The sequence below is a fragment of the Telopea speciosissima genome, chromosome 4, assembly GCF_018873765.1.
Source record: "Telopea speciosissima isolate NSW1024214 ecotype Mountain lineage chromosome 4, Tspe_v1, whole genome shotgun sequence".
Taxonomy (NCBI): domain Eukaryota; kingdom Viridiplantae; phylum Streptophyta; class Magnoliopsida; order Proteales; family Proteaceae; genus Telopea; species Telopea speciosissima.
In genome coordinates, this window is record NC_057919.1 from 10,505,779 (window position 1) to 10,525,870 (window position 20,092).

The 20,092-nt window shown below is 39.7% G+C and overlaps 1 protein-coding gene across 2 annotated transcripts; it reads right to left on the bottom strand.

The window, feature by feature from the left end:
- Nucleotides 1-5,104: 5,104 nt before the first annotated feature.
- Nucleotides 5,105-18,992, bottom strand: LOC122660198 (prostaglandin E synthase 2-like). Of its 2 annotated transcripts, XM_043855406.1 has the most exons (6): nt 18,599-18,992; nt 16,335-16,469; nt 16,120-16,207; nt 15,769-15,863; nt 5,616-5,783; nt 5,105-5,508 (listed from the first exon to the last, which is right to left on the bottom strand). In XM_043855406.1, the coding sequence occupies exons 1-6, from the start codon at nt 18,969-18,971 to the stop codon at nt 5,348-5,350; spliced, it is 1,020 nt and encodes a 339-aa protein (XP_043711341.1). In that variant the 5' UTR covers nt 18,972-18,992; the 3' UTR covers nt 5,105-5,347. The 2 variants fall into 2 exon arrangements, with proteins under 2 accessions (XP_043711341.1, XP_043711342.1); XM_043855407.1 differs by lacking the exons at nt 16,120-16,207; nt 16,335-16,469 and having other exon boundaries at nt 15,769-15,885.
- Nucleotides 18,993-20,092: the final 1,100 nt, after the last annotated feature.

The window sequence follows — 20,092 nt, forward strand, 5'->3', positions numbered from 1 at the left end:
AAATCCCCACCCATTAATTAATGCCTTGAAACTCCCACCCTCTCACATTCACAGTTTACACGACCGTGTATAAAAACTTTTCTCGTAAATTTTTGAATAATTGAATGTTAAGCATTAGTTAGGTAATAATTTCTCAACTTATGTCTATAATGCCCTTTTTTTAGTACTATACTTGAAAAAATCTAAATGTTTAAAAATGCTTACCATCCATTTTCACTTTTTTCCATTCTTGAAATATTTTACCTTTTTTTTTTTTTACCGTTCCATTTAATTTTTAAACCATTTTAAACTCACCATCCTGAACAAAGTTATTTTGTCGTTCCTGCTTTAACTAACTATGCTCAAAACTCACCACTTAATACATGAATCATTTTTTACGTAGACTCAAAGATTCCATGAAAATTCTTTTTGACCATTCAATTTGATACAAGAAACATACATGGCATTATCTGTTCAAGTTGATGTTTGGTCTAAATAAATTCTTGGAGAAAAATTTCTTTCACCCACGTTCAAGGGAGAATTCCTTAATCGAGGAGTTCAAACAATGTGGATTGGGTATTTAGAACAATATAGGGGAATTATCGACTTTGTATTATAAAGCTAGACAAGACATTTTTTACCCATGATGTAGGAAAACTTTCTCCTAAATTCATAGTTAGGGTTCTTTTGACACTAAAGTTGCTCTTGTTCCATTTTTACTTGAATTACCTGGATAAATATTAGCCTCTCAGGGCTTTAGATTGTGTAGCAATATATAGACCATGGTGAAATTTTGATTATTGTAGCCATCTATCATTTCTATTGCATGATAAATCATATCGGGCTGAGAGTGAGTTTAGCTTGTCACATCATTGTGAAATTTGATTATTGTAGTCATCTATGTTTTCTTTCACATGATAATTCATATCGGGCCAAAAACTTTATGGAAAAGTGCGTTCCATAGTTCTTAGTACATGTGTCAAGTTTTGGATCAGTCAGAGTTGGGCAAATGAGAAGAAAAAATATTAATAATTTAAGGCTATAATAAGGGTAAATGACTGAATTTGAGGTTGAAATCTTGATATGTGGATATGAGATCATTGTAATAATACATTTCTCACTGCGCAGATTGATTCCCAAGAAAAGGTAAAAATATTTCTACATGAGCCTATTTTGAGAGCTTAGCTTTTCTTTGTAAGCCATTTTTTAATACCACGTAGAAAGGTGATGTTGTAATTCATATTGAAATTTAAGGAATAATCTAGATTGATCATGTGTCAAATTTTAAATTTATAATTATTCAAATACTTATGTTATTGACGTTGTGTTTGCCAACCATCATTTTTATGCATGGATTCTCTTTGTAGTTGTTACTTTTTTAGTCTTGATTTTAGTATTTGATCAATTTTGGTTGGAATAGACTTTAATATGCGAATGAAAAACATTGGGGTCGACATGTTCACAAAATTACGGTCCCATCTGATATACTACATGGAGCCCATTTTAGTCCTGGACCGAGATTGGACTTGTCACGGGTGGGTCCAAGCTCAAAACTGGCCTGATTGGTTCTAAGAGAAACCAACCTTCCAGAGGAACAACAAGCCGGGGGATAAAAACTTCAAGGACGAACCACATATTTGCAGTTGAGTAGTCGACATATGACGTTTGTACCCATTACTAGAGCAATAATTCCATTGTAATGGTTTCTAACGCATATGGAATAAATGACATTGATGGAGAACACGAAGAAGAAGGCCATGTCCTGCGACAGGTAAGTTAGCTCCTCTGTGATTTATAGGGCTTGGGGATCAAAGGTAATTGATTTGATTGTGGGCCCAACACACAGGTCAGGTCAGTCTAATAAAGGTGAAAATCTGCCCAAACCGGTGAGGTCCACCATCTCCTATTATACCCGAGGTGATAATTTCCACCTAGATCTTTATCACCCAGTTCTGAAGGGTAACTAATAAAGTGAAAACCTCTACCCATGCCCAAACACCGCGGTGGGGTCACCATCTCCCTATTAGAGGAACTGGAGAACTGGGCCGGTCAGCAAACTGGAGGTGATAATTTTCCACCAAATTGATGTAACAGCCCCAGGGCCCACAATCAAGACAATGTGGACCCCAGCCCTTATCCACCGGTCACCACCCAAGTTTACCTTTGTTTTTTTTTGGGTTTTTGGCTGTCTCAATCTAGTGTACGTGTACCCTGCCAAAGTAACAATGGAGTGAAGTGACGTAGTAACCCTAGGGCCCACAATGTCGATCCCTGCCCAAATCCACAATTCGAGATTGTTTCCAGGGGGAAAGTAATGATAGGATAGACAAGCTGTGTAGGGAGAACAGTACAACCTCTTTGCATAACTCCTATCGATAAGTTTTATCTCTGTCACCAAACATTGATGCCATGATGGTTCGATCAGAAATGTTAGAGCATTCCACGTGGCTCAGATCATGAGGACTACCATCAAAGAATGGGCTCTCTATGGGCTTTTAGGCTCAAGCCCATGTGTAGTGGGACTCTGAGAAGTCAAGAACAAAACGCACCACATGAGGCATGAGCCATGGCAATTCCAAAAAACAACACCAGACAAACGGAAAAGGCTCTGCTGGCCCGCTCGCCATTATTGGTGTCCAAAATTTTGGAGGACTGACAGAAAGTGCCAAAAAAAAAAAAACCCGCCCCGTGAACCCACCCCTCCTTTTTCCCTTGTTTTTTTTTTTATTATTAATTTGCTGGTATCAATCCTACCTAATTCCCTGATAGATATTCTGATCCATCCGAAAAAGGACATAGTAAGGACCGTCAATTAAGCAAGCATCAATTAACCTATCCTAATATCTTTGGCCAGCCAAATACTGATCGATTAAAGACTAATTAAGATGCTTAGCCAAAACCCATTTGAGACCAATAATTAATCGACTTATTATTAATTAGTTCATAAATATCTTCCTTTTCTTTGGAATATCTGGATTGCGAGGTGTGATTATGTTTTTGGTTAACGAATCTGGCGTCCTCGAGAAGTGATATGTTCGGATACTCAAGCCCAGATCTTTATCCTCTCAAATCCGGTGCACTGCCTGGTGCATTGGACGGTGCATCTATACACTTGGAAGGATAAAAATCAAAAGCAATTTATAGGTGCACGGTCAGATGCACCACGTAGAAGCACTGGTTAGTGCACCGGACTTGAGACGATAAAAATTCCTCAAGCCCATGCAGAATATCGAGGTTCCTTTTTGAAGGTGATAGTGTTTCTATGACTGATCCTCGGCCTCCATGGCATTCTCTATGGATTGCACCTCCTACTGGATATGTGAACGTTAATTGTGATATATACGTTTACAATCTGTTGATCAAAAGGGAAGGGGGGGTAGGTTTGTCTTCAGGAACTCATAAGCGGATTCGCTACTTGCTATCTCAATGTTGACTTCATTTAGTACTATTATGGTGGACGAAACTTTGGCTATCCGTTCGGCATTACTGGAAGGTGTTTCGGAAGGACATGCCAATTTGCTGGTGGAATCAGATCATAAGGATGAATCATATCCTATTTACAGCAAAGAGAATCCTCACCGATGGAGATAAAACCTATCTTAGATGATGCTATTTATCTATCATCCTGTTTTACTTCATGTATTTTCCCTTATGTTCCAAACAAACAAAGCAGCTTTGTTGACTCTCTGGCAAGGAAGGCACTATTGGTAACGTGTACAACAGTTTGACAAAATTCCAATCCATGAATTATGGAGATGCGTTCTTCTCCACCCATGTGTAATACACAGTAATGTTAATAAAGCTTCTCTTATTACCAAAAAAAAAACGTATTTATTAGTCTTTAATCTAGGCTTTGAGAACCAATTTACATAATGAGTTCATTTCAGTCCTAGCCCTCAAAGGTGCAGGACTAATTGAGCCCGACCGAAACCGACTAATTTGGTATTCTTTTTTGTGGTTTTGCATAGTACGGAATTGGCAAGAAAACATGGAATTTTTATCTCCTACAATTCTGACACCCTTCAATTCCCCTACAATCCCTCACATGGGAGCTAAAATGACCACTTACCCACTGCCTAAACACATTTCTCAAGATAATGGGCAAGTGGTCATTTCACTCCCATGTGAGGGATTGTAAAGAATTGTAGGGTGTCAGATTGTAGGGATAGGGAAAACATGATTGTTTGCATCTTCACCCCTCACTGGGCTGCAATTTAAACGCTGCAGGCCAAGGCACATGTTCCCCCAGCAATTGTGGGTAAGGCCTGCTGTGACAACGACAAGGCCTTTGTGGGCCAGGCCGCCTGCAACGCTCGCAGAGTTCACAATGGGCTTAGGTAGGACCAGAGGTTCCTTCTTCTCGTGCTGTCTGTGCAATTCTTCTTCTCTCTATCTCTCTCTCCGGTTACAGTAACGGACCTCACAGTTGCAAAATACTCTCTCTCCATAGCTCTAGCAATAGCTGCCAGCAAAACTAGATACCCATCCATACAAACCATTAACGTGATTCAAAAAAATAAACTACTTACCATGCATTTTGAAAAATAAAGATATATGGGTATTTCTCATCTTAAGGGTTAACGAATTTTGCCTTCCATCATAATTTGCCACAAGACAAACATGAATGAATCAATGTGATGCCTAAATATTTGCATAAATAGTTAACTACTGCTGCACCATACCCTAGTCAAACCACCAAATATTAATCCATCAATCTGGACTATCAAACCACCCAGAAAGGTCAGCAGACCCAAAACCACATTAGTGGGTAGCCAAAGTCCTCCAGTCCAGTGACAGAGACATTAATGGCTATGGACGAGTGAGTCCATTAATGGGCATCTAAATGTGTCAGCTAGGTTTTGATTACTTTCAAGAGCTAACAGGCAGATAGAACAATCCAAACTGAATCACCAAACTACAACCTTAAAGCCTGAGCAGGGCATACATATATCCCATGTTCAGGCTTACCAAGTCCTCAACCCAAGCAAGCCTCAAGCAGATTAACCCAGTTGAGTTCAGGTCCAAGAAATTTAAGCAGAAACCTATGATTTCAACACTAAACCTCTTCTCAAACTAACCCATTTGTCTTTTGGAACCACCATGCAACTTGGGTACAATGGAACTCCACAACAGTATCGTAGTCATTTTTTATTAGAATCCAGACCTCCAATTCAACAAATAGTGAATAATATTTTGTGATAGCAAAATTTCATATATAAACAATAGGAGAAATTCCGATCAAAACTGAAACTATATATGCTCCAAATTTTTTCCGCTTTTGTCCTTGCCGTACAATGCAAAGAGCAAACTGTTACCTCAAGGTTTAAGCATAGGGCACCACCATGGACTAACCAGGAAAAGCTTCACCCTAGGCTTTGATCCTTGTAGACTCACCAACAGCTCTTTCCATTCTTGTGTACCAATCACCAATGCGTGTGTTCTCTATCATGTCTCTACCAGATCTCAAATGTCTGATGGGTCTTAAAACACCAAAGACGGCAAGATCAGCTAAATTAGGCTTTGAGCCCCCTATCAACATAAGCAATGCACAACAAAAGCTAGTCAGCAGTAGAACGAGGAGGCAGGTCTATTGATGTCAGCATCCCTCATTTAACTAAAAGATGAGATGTTCATACCTAGAAAATCCCGGCCATTTAGAGCATCCACCCAAGTCTCTGCAGCATTGTACAGTGCAGCACGTTCATCAGTGATATTATATTTCTTCTTCAGCTTCTTAGACACAAAATACATAGCTGCAGCTCCCGCATATTTCGCTGTTATTTTCTCGGTAAAGCTGAAATTGCCTGCAGTTATGGAACAGAAATGAGAATATACAAGATTAGCTAAATTTGATATTAAGCTTTTTTTCTTAATTTATTGGGCTTTTTTTTCAGGCTGGGAGGGGTTATTGAGGACTGGAGTGTGGATCCAACTTCAATGCATGTCAGGGTTGTAATGCAAGGAATAAATCATTTACCAATGTGCTATAACCCATTTCTTTTAAATGTGACGATAATAATAGTTTATAGATGGATGAGAATTAAATTTTCATTACACCAAAATATTAGGAAAAAAATGTATAGACGGATGAGACAGAAAAGAATGTAATTGCAAATAGAAGCATATTTCCAAGAAAGTAATTGCAAGCTAGAGCAAAACATGTTTTCATGTGCATATATGTATCCTTCACGGACATGGGGGCAGACATTTTTTCTTGGTCACTTGTTTTGCCACGTGGCATAATCAGATGCGGCCCAAATTATGTCGACAGGTAGACCCCTAGGACCTCTACTCACACACATCAAGTTTCAGCCCAAACCGAGTAATAAAGCATCAAAAAATCCAGGAAATGGGAGAGTGCCCAGTACTGGCTGAGTACAGTACACATGCATACATGCATGGGAACACATGCCAATACAAAGAGTTGTATGGTTGAATAAATTTGATACATAGGCTACCCAAACCATTCACTGTATATCCAGCTGTCAAAATTGCCAAATCATCCTGCCACGCAGCAGAAATAGGGGTCCCATGGAGAGAAGGCTCTCTACACTGGACCGTGTAAAGGCACAAATGCCTATATATACTTTTTTTTTGGTAAAAAGATTTTCATTCAGATAACGAACATGGGCTACACAAGGTTTCAATACACCGTATTAGAAACTGAGGAATGGAATATGGTCTAGCTGTCTTGCATGTCATTGACAGGACCTTCCGAGCTAGGAAATGGTTAAAACCAGTAACTTTCCTAGAAATACAGCTGTTCAAACAGTCAAAATGAGAAACCCTCAACATAGTAGGCAACACAGAGTGGACACGTGCCGAAAGCCAGTCCGGTCCCCACAAAACTCTTTGGCCATTTGCCACCTGTACTGCACTAACAACCCGTACTGTAGGTGGGTTCGACCAAGAGTCTCTCTCGGCAACACTTCCAACTCCGGCACCGACAAAGGCAACAACTCTTCCAACTTCTACATTGACAATGGCAGCACAGATCTTCAAGAAAGATAGTTTTCGGCATAATACTATGGATGTCATGACCGAACTAACATGAATGGAGGGACAAATGATGAGTTCCATCGAGCATCCCAAGCAGATCTGTGAAGCAATGTCGCAAGGCGGTGAGGAAAGCTTAGATCTAGTGACATAGATCTCCCATATCGGAGATGCAGAGAAGGACGCCGGCCTTCGACTGATTCGCGCAAGGGGTGAAGTCCTCCATCGATGGAACTTCGATGGTGCTGACGATGCTTTCACCAAGACATCAAACCTCTGCCAGTGGTGATGGAGCTGCGGAGCAGAACTCCGGGCAACGACAGTTAAACTGCTGCTGCAACGACCTTCGATTGTGGTATGATGGGGCTGAACGCAACCACAGGTCTTATCGACAATGGCTCTTGCCATTTCCATGAACAGGAGATTCGTGAAGCGGCCGTGTCTAAGGAGATTGGCGGCAAGGACGACGAAGTTGATGTAGATCTTCTGGAGAAGCCAGCCGGTATCGAAGCCAAAGCCACAGATCAAGAAGACGGTGGCCATAATGGGGAGATCAAAGGGCAAGAAAGGACTGGATGAAGATCTGAGATGAGTCAAGTGGAAGGAGAAAGAAAGAAAGGGAAAGAGGAAAAAGAGAAAAAAAAACACGCCACTGGGCGGAGAGGATTCACGCCACAAAGGCGGAAGTGCTACATCTTGAATCGGAGACCATGAAAGGGGTTCGGCAGAGCTGAAATGAAGTTGCAGAGCGGTTCCTGTTTCCTATATATACATAGTAGCAAATCAATTTCATATATATCCATGGACATCTCTCTGTCTTCCCTAATTTCTCAAGGGATTTGACAAGCTGTTGTAGAATACACATATTGGCAATGAAAAGTTAGTTGAACCCAGCACGTGATCCACTGAAATAAAAGTTCAAAGCTCTGCAACTATTGTGCTCTGGTAAAAAATTATAATTTGCTAAAGGATCCTTGTTGAGTTCCAATTCAACAACAAAGAATGAGATTATAAGATTCAAGACAGGACATCCCCACCCATTGCAAGTGATGGACTGTTAGTGATTGAAGATATAGAGGTGATGCTGCTGCAGCGCAGAGACTCTCTGCAACTTGGAAGTGAGTGAGCACCCAGATTCCAAGAAGATGTTTGAGGGACACCACTAATGGTACAACCGTGCGACTTGGAGCTTCACTATTCTGAGAAGCATAAGAGGGACAAGAGAGAAATGAGATTCCTGGTATGCTGGAGCCGATTGCAGCATTGTGCTGTTCCCTGTTTCTGTGGGAGTGTGGGAAAGATTTTTGCTGCAAGACAGATTGTTGGGGGAAGAAGAAACTACAATAACAGAAGTACCCCTTAATGAGTTAAAACACAAGGGGAAAAAGTGTATTGCAGTGATAGTCGGATCAAGTCTATTCCAGTATAATAGGACTTGTAGAACAGCTTAAAGGTAGAATCCCATAAATATAGTGCAGGTTCCTAGACCACCAGAGGTACATTTATTGTCACAATAAATCATATAAATAGGCATTGGATTGGGTGGTCAGACTGGCTACCTCATGATCAGGCAATCCATCCTTTTACTCATTCCAAAACCTAATAGAGACAGAAGGAGGAAAAACACAAATGTCCCACTGGGCTTTAATTGGCTTATAATGAATTCACATGGCTTTCCCTTTTGAAGTTATGAAATCTTTACTAACAAGAGAGTACTTTTTCCACCCTCTTTTTCATATTTCGTATTGTAAACTCCGGGGCTTGAAGTTTATTTCGTTGAGAGAAAGCAGAGAGAAATCAAAGAGAAACAAGAACGAGAGAAAAAAAAAGGGAAGTTTTAATAATGAACGGAATAATATTGCTCTTTGTTAATTCCATACCATGTGCTAGGGAGGTCAATAATCTGTTTCTCACTTATCTTTGCTGTATTGGAAACAGAACAAGCACACCTGTCAGTAAGCCTAACCCTTCAGGCTGACAGCTCGAAGTGTAAAGAACATGTGACTGATGGCTCTTTTATTTTAAGTTCTTCGACTATCAACAATTGACACTGTTAAAGATTGTACCGTGGGGGTACCACTTTGTATGGGTAGCTAACCACAATAGGGGGAGTGTCCCTAACATGGTATATCTTGTTTCCTTTAATGTTGTCGGTTGTTTCTATGATTGGTAACAAGACTTAGACTTGTACTCAAAGTAGGATTTCTACTTAGACTCTGATTTGTATTTTCAGCAAGGTTATAAATACAGATTGAGAGGAACACAATAGACACATTGCATCTATTGTGGTTCAGCTTCTCCTTCCTCCAACGTCGTCTTCTTCTTTTCTTCGTCTCTCCTTCAAGCTCTTGTGCTGACTGGTTATTACCTTCTTCTCCGTTACATGATGTCAGGGCTCTTTGATGCAAATAGGCGTTGGATAAATTAGAAATTATTTATTTTATTTTCTTTATTTAAGCCATAGGTAAAAGTAGCATTGAGTCGAAATAAATAAATAATTTCTAATTTATCCAACACCTATCTTCATCATAATATCTCAAAAGGAGTACGCTCTGCTGTCCGGTTCACTGAACTGTTGTAAGCAAACTTGGCAATGTTATGTCAAGGATCGATGGTCATGTCTTTTCATAATCTTTGACTAAGCACCTCAACAAATTCCCCAAAATTTTGTTCACTACTTCTGTCTGTCCATCGGTTTATGGATGGAATGCAGTTGAAAACTGCAACTTTGTGCTAGTTTTCAGCCACAATGTCTTCTAGAAGTAACTCATGAACTTGACGTCATGATCAAAGAAGATGGTATTTGGCAACCCATACAGTTGCACAACTTCCTTGAAGAATAATTTTGAAATATGAGATGCATCGAAGGTCTTGCGAAATGGCAGAAAATGAACCATCTTAGAGAAACGATCTACTACAACCATGATGGAATCATATCGTTCTCTGGTAGGAGGCAGCCCAAGCACGAAGTCCGTGACAAGATGCTGGAACTTGTGAAATTTTCTCCCATGCTCTGCAGCATGAGTGATTCCAAGCAAACCTTAGAGTGAATCCAAGTTTATGTGAAGCCAACCCCCCCCCCCCCCTTTCTCTTCCCCAATTCTTCGCTCATAGGCAGTATCTCCCTGTCCCCCGTTCCTTTTCTCGTTGAGCTAGAATAGGACTGGTTTGTGGTTTCATGTGATTCCAACACCTGTTTCACCATCTTTTGACTTAAAAACTTTAAAAAATTCAACTTTCCCCACCAACCTAAACTTGATTTACATCAACTTTCATACCAGTCCCAGTCTTTCCCACTTTTGGCTTACATTACAGCCCCAAACACTATTAGGATTCATCAATTAACAGCAAGGAGGCACTGAGGACACATTCTGTGAAGTTCGGCAGCGACTTAGCACTTGATCACAGCACTCCAACTCGCAGGACAGCAAAGGAAGGTACTGACCTATCATGTATCCTTTATTAAATTTCCATGAACCCTTAGAATGAATTTTCTGCTATTATAATTGGAAGTTTTTATCTTTATGGCTACTGTAAGACCTGATTTTCTGCATGTATGCTGTGAATTTTGTGTTAGTGAACCTTCCCAAACCCAAATTTTCTCAATCCTTGGACTTGTATTAGATTTCGCAAACCTGTCCTGCACCACAAACTCTTCCAAAATCCTGTCTTTTGATATGATTTCTTAAATCTTTATTTCATAATACTGTTCTGGTTCTATTACTGAATAGTTTCTGTTAATCATGTTCTGAATCATAAAGTTTCTGCCATAGAGTCAGCAATCTATTTCAGGTCTGCTTTCTAAAAACTTCAGTTTTCTGAATCTGGTTTATTATTCTGTTTCTGCTTTCCGTTACTGGTTTCTTCAACTTTAAAGCTCTTAACTGAATTCTAAGTAGAACCCTAATCTGCCCTGCGATTCTGTATAACTTGAACAATCCTACTCCCAGTAGGCTAACTCAATATTTATGGATCTTTTCATCAGAATCAAACCAAACTTTACAGGATTAATCTTCTCTACGATCAGATCCTTCGACTAAGGCTTGTGCTTAATCAGACTGACCCTAATTGACAAATTCAATTTTCTCTTGAATCTGACTGTGTTCCTTTAACTGCAATCCTTTCGCAAACTGATCTCGCACTAGATCTCACTGGTTTTGGATTAGCACTGCATTATTAGTGGCTCCGTCTCCACAGGACTTATCCACTCAATTTTGAAGGGTGACAGCATGGCCTGCGCCACAGCCTCAGCAAAGGCACAATATAAAAGCAAATGATCGATTGAACCATCAAAATTTGGAGCGTCAGTAGGGGATTGAGAGATTCTGATTGATGCATCTTGTGATATAGGTGTATTATCCAAATTCCATAGTCAGCAACATCTCCAAAGGAAATTTACTATGATAAGGAGCACAACGAAATTTCAGATCTACCTTCCTAGGTAAAATACACCCTGGGTTGAATAACCATAAAAAAGAGCATCCCAGTGCATGATGATCCTGTTACTGCAGGGTCTGGGAGGGCAAATGTACGCAGCCTTACACCCTTACCCAAGGTTTAAAGTATCGGTATCGGGTATCGTATCGGTCGGGTGATTTTAAGAGACATATCGTATCGTATCGTATTGTTTCGGAGATACGTATCGAACAATACAGATACGCATAAAAATGATCAAAATACACATGGAAATACACTTTTGGAACCAAAAACAATATAAACAAACAATATATAATAAGTGTCATGCATAAAACCTAAAATGGTGAATAATGTATAACCAAACAAGTGCATTAAATTGAAATTGTTATAAAAGATGAGGTTCCTTACATGTTGTAATCGTCTATAGCCATGAAGAGTATTGGATGATGTTGTAGCACTCTTTGTTCATTTTTTTAGTTTAAAAGTGTGAAAAACCAAGATTAAATGCAAGATTTTAGACTCTTGGTTGAGAGTTTTCCTTTATTTTTTCGTAAGATTAAGAGTTGTATCGAGTCTGTGAGTGAAAATGACTTTTTTATGGAATGTATCGATGGTATTGGTGTGTATCGGTACGTATCGGTAATGTATCGGTATGTATCGAGCCGTATCAACCGATACGTATTGATACGTATTAAACCACCCACAGAACCCTTTACTGGACGTATCGATGGTATCGTATCGTATCGGCCCGTATCGGTCGATACAATTCGAGACAGTTCATTTTTTTAAAAAGGAGATGTATCGGTATCGAATTCAAGACAGTTCATTTTTAAAAAAAGGAGACGTATCGGTGCGTATCATATCGTATCGGTCGATACTTTAAACCATGCCCTTACCCCCTGCTTCGCAGGAGAAGCTGTTTCCAAGTTTTGAACCCACAACCAACAGGTTGCAATAGCGCAACTTAACCATTGCGCCAAGACTCGCCCAGGGTTGAATAACCTTAAAATGCTTAAAAATATAACAGTGTATCTCCCTTATCATTACTGGATCACACACTTCTATCAACTACCTTGCATCCCTTTAATCTCAAATCATCCAATCAATAGTCGTTCCACCTGCTCCACTCTCTCGTCATCTAAGGATCCCCTTGAAACAAGGGACCATGCCCAATTATTACTCACCATCTCCACAAGGTTTTCCACAAAAGCCTGATGCAGATACTTGGCTGGACCGGTTTGACCCGTTGGGATTCTTGGACCACAAGGAATCGATTCCAAACCAAGTTGTTGGTTCAATAGGACATTTAGGGAGATATGTTTTATTTGGGAGAATACAGTGTAGTCTTTTATTTTGGACAGGATACGTATGAAGTTCGCAAGTTTTTGGAGTTTTTTTTGTTAGAAATCTTAGTAGAGTTGTTTCCTTATTGGAGTTTTTTCTTTTCTTATTTATATGCATGTAATCGATGGAGATTAGTAGAATGGAATATTGAATGAGTTTGAGTTGACCTGTTCACGCCTCACGGTGGTGAGCTGTGCATTCATGTATTCTCCTACCTCCTTTACCCTCTCTTTCTTCCACTACATTAGAGATTCTTCTCTTTGATGAGATCTATCCCTTCCCTTATTCAGCTCTTCATCCTCTTCCTCTTCCTTCTCCTATTCTTCCTCCAGGTTTCCTTCAATCTCAAGTACATCCCATCTGATGCAGTAGCACTGTCTTGGACTGTTACGAACCCATTTGGTTCAGTAGAATATTTAGGTAGCTTTATTTGGGAAAATATTATGTAATCTAGAAGGATACATAGGAAGAGTTTAGCAACTTTTCGAGTTGTATTTAGTTAAGAATCTTAATAAGAGTTGTTTTTTTATTGAAGTCTTTTTCTTATTTATATGCTTATAATCCAACAAATTAGAATTGATTGAATTAAAGAATTGGTTTGAGTTGTCGTGGAGTGGTGTGGGCCTGCTGGCCATCGTGTTCATCTTTTATCTTCTTCCTTCCATCTTCCTTCTTCTTTTTCCGGCAAGTCTCCTAGCTCTTTCCTCTGGTTTCCCTTCCTTCTCTTCTTCTGTTCATTACTCTATTCTTCTTCCTCTTCCTTCTTGTGTCTTCATCTTCTTTTCTTCTCTCGTTTTTCTGTTCTGGGCGATAATCTCAGCCCACTTGATTTGAGTTGACTCCCATCAATTCAACCCCTTTTGTTGTGAAACATATTGGATTGTTCGTAAACCATTGGGCGGTTCCATTTGCAAAACCCCATCAAGGAATATTGCTGGAATATAGAGTTTCAAACTACTCAGTTTACTTCAGAAAAGTTCATTGATCATTGGGTTGCTGTTTGAATGATTGCTACATGGGTTCAGAGGATTGAAGGATGGGAACCTACCCTGAAATCTCGTTTCAATCAGATATCATAGGTGGGAGATCTCCCATTCGAAAACAAACATGTCCTTTTTTCCGTCTTTACTGTTTTTAGTGTAAGGAAGAAGAGGATACGGAGATCTTACTTTATATGCCACCATATCTCTCCCTTTCCTCAAAATACCCCTCCTCTTTACTTTGTGTGATTTCCTAGTCTGTCCTTGAGAAATAATACCAATTCCTTTGGTATCCCTTCCCTTTTCATTTCCCTTAGTAGCCCTTTCAATTTCTGTTAATTACAAATTTGCCTCTCCCCTTATAAACTTAGAGATATTTACAGAAGTTGCCATCAACCCAGAGGGCGGACCGCGACACAACGGTAAGGTTGCTCCATTGCGACATAGTGGTTGTGGATTCGAGTCAGGAAACAGCCTCTCCGCAAACCGGGGGTAAGGCTGTGTACATTATGACCCTCCCTAGACCCTGCAGTGGCGGGAGCCCCGTGCACTGGGTACGTCCTTTCTGCCATCAACCCTATTATTTGAGTTGTCTATCACTTGGTGGGCCCATAGCGACCTAAATCTAGGGTTTTCGAACCTGTGATTGCACCACCATCCCTGTTTCTATCTTTTATTTCTTCTTCTTTATATTGAACTCCAGTTTTCTTCTTTCTATTCTTCTCTTGAACTCTTTAATCCCATACATATAACTCCCTGTTTCAGTGGTACTAACACTCCCACCTTTTGGGATCGATCTCCCCCACCTTCATTCCTTTCTCCCTCATACTTAAGGCGTGAGTCCCCCTACCTTAGGCAACTCAAGTCTGGGATTTTGAGTCGCTCGAATCAACCCTGTTGGTAGAACCTCTGCTGAAATCTAACCAAGGCTCTGTTGTACCACCAGATTTGGTTCAACCAATTCCTTTGATCTTCAACTTGCTGACTCCTTTGGTTGCTAGTTGAGGTTAAGAGGGTTGGGGATCAGCAACCTACTACTGCAATCTCATGTCAATCAGATCACCCTTGAGTAGATTTTCTCTCTTGCAAACCAGTAACCTCCGCTGGTTATCTTCTCTCTGTCGTGAGGTTGAAGACAATCCATGGTGACTGTATTTTAAATGTTACCATATCCCCTCCTTTTCCTAAATACCCTTACTTTTTACCTTAATTCTGTTATATTCTTATTTTTTGGTCAATGCCCAGTCTATCCTTATTCTCTAATTGCTAATTCCTAACTTATCTCTTCCCTCTTTATCTTCCCAAGTAGACCTTAAAAACTCTGGTTAATTACAGAACTGCCGTCAGCCTCATTGTTTGAGTTGTTTAACACTTGGGTGGGCCCATAAGCGATCCAAAACCAGGAATTTTGAATCCCAAATTGCATCAAAGCCTCGTCTGCTTAGATGTTATAAAGCTATGGCAATTAACCATTAGGTGGGAATTACAACATCAAATGCTTCCCAAAATCTAATATTCTTTTCAAACAGCAACCGAACACTGGAAGTACCTTTTTTCACAACCCAACACCATAATACTCGGACCTTTGGCAGATTCCCAACAAAACATTGCTATAGCGTCCACATACGCATGTAACGTGAAATCTAAATTCAGATTCAACATGTCATATATTAGCAAACCCATATATAAGACCTACAGTGATAAAATCTTTTGATATATAACTGATTTTTTTATATAGTTGCTACCTTATACAATACATACCTTTCATGGTCTTTTTCTGATCATTAAAAATACAGTTGCATATTATTAACATGTAAAGAATTTATTAGTATTTTGAATACAATTCACGGAAGCCACATTTTGACTATGTTGTTGCAGCTTTCTGAACTTGGAATGAATGGGATAATCGAACAAAATTTTCCTAGAACTTATATCATGCCCCTGTTTTATAGAAAGTATAACAAACTTAATCGAAAGAAATGAGAAAGTTCTAGGCTAGCTCAGAAGAAAAAATCTTTTTCGGTGGACTGTTTTGAAAGAGAACATATCTTACCATTGCTTGTGATATAGTCAAAGGACTCAAGAGCCTCTGAAGCAGTTCGGTAAATGTTTGGGGATAGGACATGCACCAACTCACTATCAACCCACCTACAAGGTGAAAAAAAAAACACTACAGCTTATTGATTATTTCAAATTATAAGTGGTTGTTCAAAATCTTAGATGTATTCAGGAACAAAATTTTGATGCTATTACTCTAAATAAAGCAGCCAAAAACATGCAAGGAACATCAGGGTGGACTACATTCAGAAAATTCAATTATACAAAAAGCGTCTTTATAGGTACTAAAGTTTTGAAGACACAAGCTGTCAGAACTGTTAGCCTGAAAAGAAAAGAGAAAGCATACCTACGCCACTTCTTCTCTTCATCGTCATCCGGAAGAGAATCAACTGATTTCTCAGGATGAATCTTGCGACTTAACTTGTCAATTATATCTACAAAATCACCACATGCAAGCCTCAAAAAAATAATACAACAAATTTTAAAGACTCAAGAATTGGCATATACATTTCACTGACAACCTAATAGATTTCTTGGACAAACAGGAGGGGGAAAACTGACCTGATGAATCGACCAGCTGTTCACCATCCACAGTCAATATAGGAACCTTCTTATAATCAGACCACTTGATTTCCCTTTTACTGATGGGGTTCACCTCCACGACATTGTATGGTATATCATAATAGTCTAGGAACGCTGGAACAAAAAGAGAGAGAGAGAGAGAGAAATAAAACCCAATGGAGAAAAAAGATTCCATTCCACACACACAAAAGGGTTAAACAGTTTATCACATTTTTCAAAGATTAAGAGTTCATTTTTACTACTTTTTGGTTACTGTTTCCTTATTGATAATTCAAGCGATCTTTATTAAAGCGAAAAGAGCGGGTCCAGTTTACTTCACATGCCCATGATGAGAAATTTACAAAACTTACAGATAAGACCAACTATTCAAAAAATTGTCTCCAGTTTCTTCAAATTTCTACACCATTCCTGAGTTATTAATGCCCAAGTTCTTCTCCAGTCTATGCCCGACTTGCACAAACCAAACTGTATTTTTGGACCTTGATCGTATCACCTAGTAATGGTGCTAACAACAACACTCATACTGATACAACTACAACACAGCCTTATCCCAACTAAATGGGGTCGGCTACATGGATCCTTGCCCTCCACTTAGCTCTATTTGAGGTCATACTTGATACAAGGCCTAAACTATGCACATCTTTTCTCACCACTTCTACCAAAGTCATTGTAGATCTGCCCCTAGATCTTTTAGCTCCTTCAATCTGAATCAAATCACTCCTCCGTACTAAAAGTGGGTTAACCTTTTGGGATTGGTGTGTGGTTTGTGTGATTACACTTTAATCAAAAAAAAAATCACTCCTCCGTACTAGAGTATCTAAAGGCCTCCATTGAACATGGCCATGCCACCTCAAACAACTTTCTCCTAGCTTATCATGTATCGGAGCTACTCACAAATCAGCTCTAATTTGATCATTCCTTACTTTACCCTTCCTAGTTTTGCCACTCAACCATCTCAACATCCTCATCTCAGCTACACTGAGTATATCTATATAATGCTTCATACATCATAGCCGGTCGTATGCATGTCCTACAAAATTTTCTTTTAAAAGTTTAAAATGAATACGTCCATCACACAACACTCTGGACGCACCTCTCCACTTCATCCATCCTATTTTAATTCTCTGTGAAACATCATCCTCTATATCACCTTCTTTAATTATGACAGCGACAACAATTGCATTCTATTTAAACTTCACTTCCTCTATCATATATTCGTCGTCAACTGGTCAAACTAATTAAGAAAAAGAAATCACCCAGATGACTCTTCCTTTTACATATATTAAACAAGCACATTTCTGTCCCATGGTTACAAAGCAACAAGAAAGCAGGAAGCTCCAGGTGTGTTACAAATGGCTGATCAGTAAAGTAGATGGGAATAGATGAACAGTAGAGTTCTTTCAGACACAACTCAAACCAATCCATTCAAGAAGTCAAGGAACTAGCTACAATTCAATTTGCTAATGGGGTTTCCACTACTAGCGTATTTAACTAGCATGCCTACTGTTTTCATACCAATAAGCATCAGTCCTTACTGGAATCCCCTGTTCAAGACACCATTTAATCCAGCACCTCCAGCCGCAAGGAATTGTCCCAGGATAGGCATTGAGGCATTACTTACAGCTGTTTAGATCCTGCAGGAGAGGCGATGCTGTTCAATTATGCAAACTTAGACCTTGATGGCAGAAGTATACAATTAATTGCTCATCCATGGCCCAAAGTACTGCTAATGAGATACCTGATTCAGGAGGGCATTCTATCGGGCAATGAACATCGAACGAGGATTTTTACAAGATCAATTTAGCATTATTTTTTTTTTAGTTTTATTTTCTTCTCTTGAGCTCTACATAGCTGTATCCCTTTCCTCCATACTTACATCAAAAACAACAAAAAAACTCAGCCTTATCCCAACTAAATGGGGTCGGCTACATGGATCCTTGCCATCATCCAATCAGCTCTATTCGAGGTCATACTTGATACAAGGGCTAAGCTATGCATGTCTTTCATCACCACTTCTCCTAAGGTCATTTTAAGTCTAACCCTGGCTCTTTTAGATCCTTCAATCTGAATCAAATCATTCCTCCCTACTGTGGCATCCAAATGCCTCCGTTGAACACGGCAAATGCAGAGATATCCAATACAAGAAGAACTAAAAACTTGAAAATCAAATTTAAAAATAAATAAATAAACGCTGATTCAAGTAATAGAAATAGTAGAAGTAATTGGTGGGTGGGTATGAGCACCTTTAACCTTGTTGCAGAAGGGGCAAGCTTCGTACTGGTAAAGGACGGCATCCTTGGGAAGGTACTCCGAAGCGAGTGGCTCCTTGGCGTATACATCAGGAACAATAGAAGAAGCGGCAACGGAGAAGGAAACGACTCCGGCGACCCCAAGAGATAAGACTCTCGTAGATCGTCCAACGTAGGCAGAGAACAACCGCGAACGACCCGACGAGCCGCTACTACTAGTATTGTATAACGCCACCTGGAGAAGCCTACGCTGAACACTAATAGAAGTGGCAGAGGAGGAAGGTGAGGATGCAGCGGCGCATCCCTCAAGGACTGGGACCAGAGCTCTCCCCAGTATTGAAGAGGCCAGATTCTGAGCCCTTCTCATTGTGTCCAAAGCCAACACAAGCAAATGTTCTCACCAATCTCTCCCTCTCTCTGTTATGTAGGTGTTAGCTCTCTGCCTCTCTCTCTCAACGAGTCTGAGAGAATTTCTTTCCAGTTATTATATTCAAGGACGGTTCCGAGAGATCGAGATCTAGTCCTTGGCATTCCAAGCTCCAACTCTAATGAATAACGATGCTCCACAGAAACTCTAGGATTGGCATCTTGTAATCCAATGAATGGGATGACGCCGTACAACATCAGCCTATCCCAAATATAGCCCCCATTGGTCATGGTAGTTTATACCAAGTGCCAACTAGAACCAGGGACGGCAATGGTCAATGGGGTTGGTACGGCACCATGGCCAATGGAGCGGGTTAAACGGCCCCAATGACCCGGAATGGTACATCTAATACCCAGTCTACGTCTTCTCCATATTCTTGAAAACCTGAGGGAGTGTGGTATACATCAGCACTCCCATGAGTCTATCTCTCTCCTCTTCATATGAAAAGATACATTTGCCCCCTTGTTTTGAAAAGGAGAAAGATAGACACATAGGAGTGCTGGTGTAGGCCACACTCCTGAATAGAAAACAACTTATTTTTTTTTAAAAGAGGAATTTTATTGAAAAGGGCATGAGGAGATCAAAGCTTTTTGATTACATAAATCTTTGTAATATTATAAACCCAATGCTTATGTTCCCCATCCCCCCTCCCCCCCCCCCCCCCCCAAAAAAAAAAAGTATAGTGTTATTTATTGAACAATGTTTTGAATAGATTAGCATATATCTTTCAACCCTTCTCACAATGTCAATATTCCATGGAACCTATTACCTTTTTATCTTGATTGGACTTAACATCTAATTTCTCTTTAAGTCATTTTAAGCTATGTGAGGATGACTATCTAGTTCAGTTGTTAGAACATCTTGCTTTCAAATCCATTGAGGATCACCCCTCTACTTCTTATTGTACATATTTCTAATCTTTAATAAAATTATTTTCTTTCATAAAAAATAAAAAAAAAAAAGATCGCGTCTGCGGACAATCGACTTGGTCGATTGGTTGTGCCTTTTCACATTGTCGTTTTTTTTTTTTTTTGGGTGAATAATATCTTTATTGCAAAGGA

Coding starts and splice junctions, on each gene's coding strand:
- LOC122660198 (XM_043855406.1), bottom strand. CDS start 18,971: ATGAGAAGGGCTCAGAATCTGGCCTCTTCAATACTGGGGAGAGCTCTG. Junction 16,208..16,334: donor ACAGCTGGTCGATTCATCAG/GTCAGTTTTCCC, acceptor GTGATTTTGTAG/ATATAATTGACAAGTTAAGT. Junction 15,864..16,119: donor GAAGAGAAGAAGTGGCGTAG/GTATGCTTTCTC, acceptor TTCACCTTGTAG/GTGGGTTGATAGTGAGTTGG.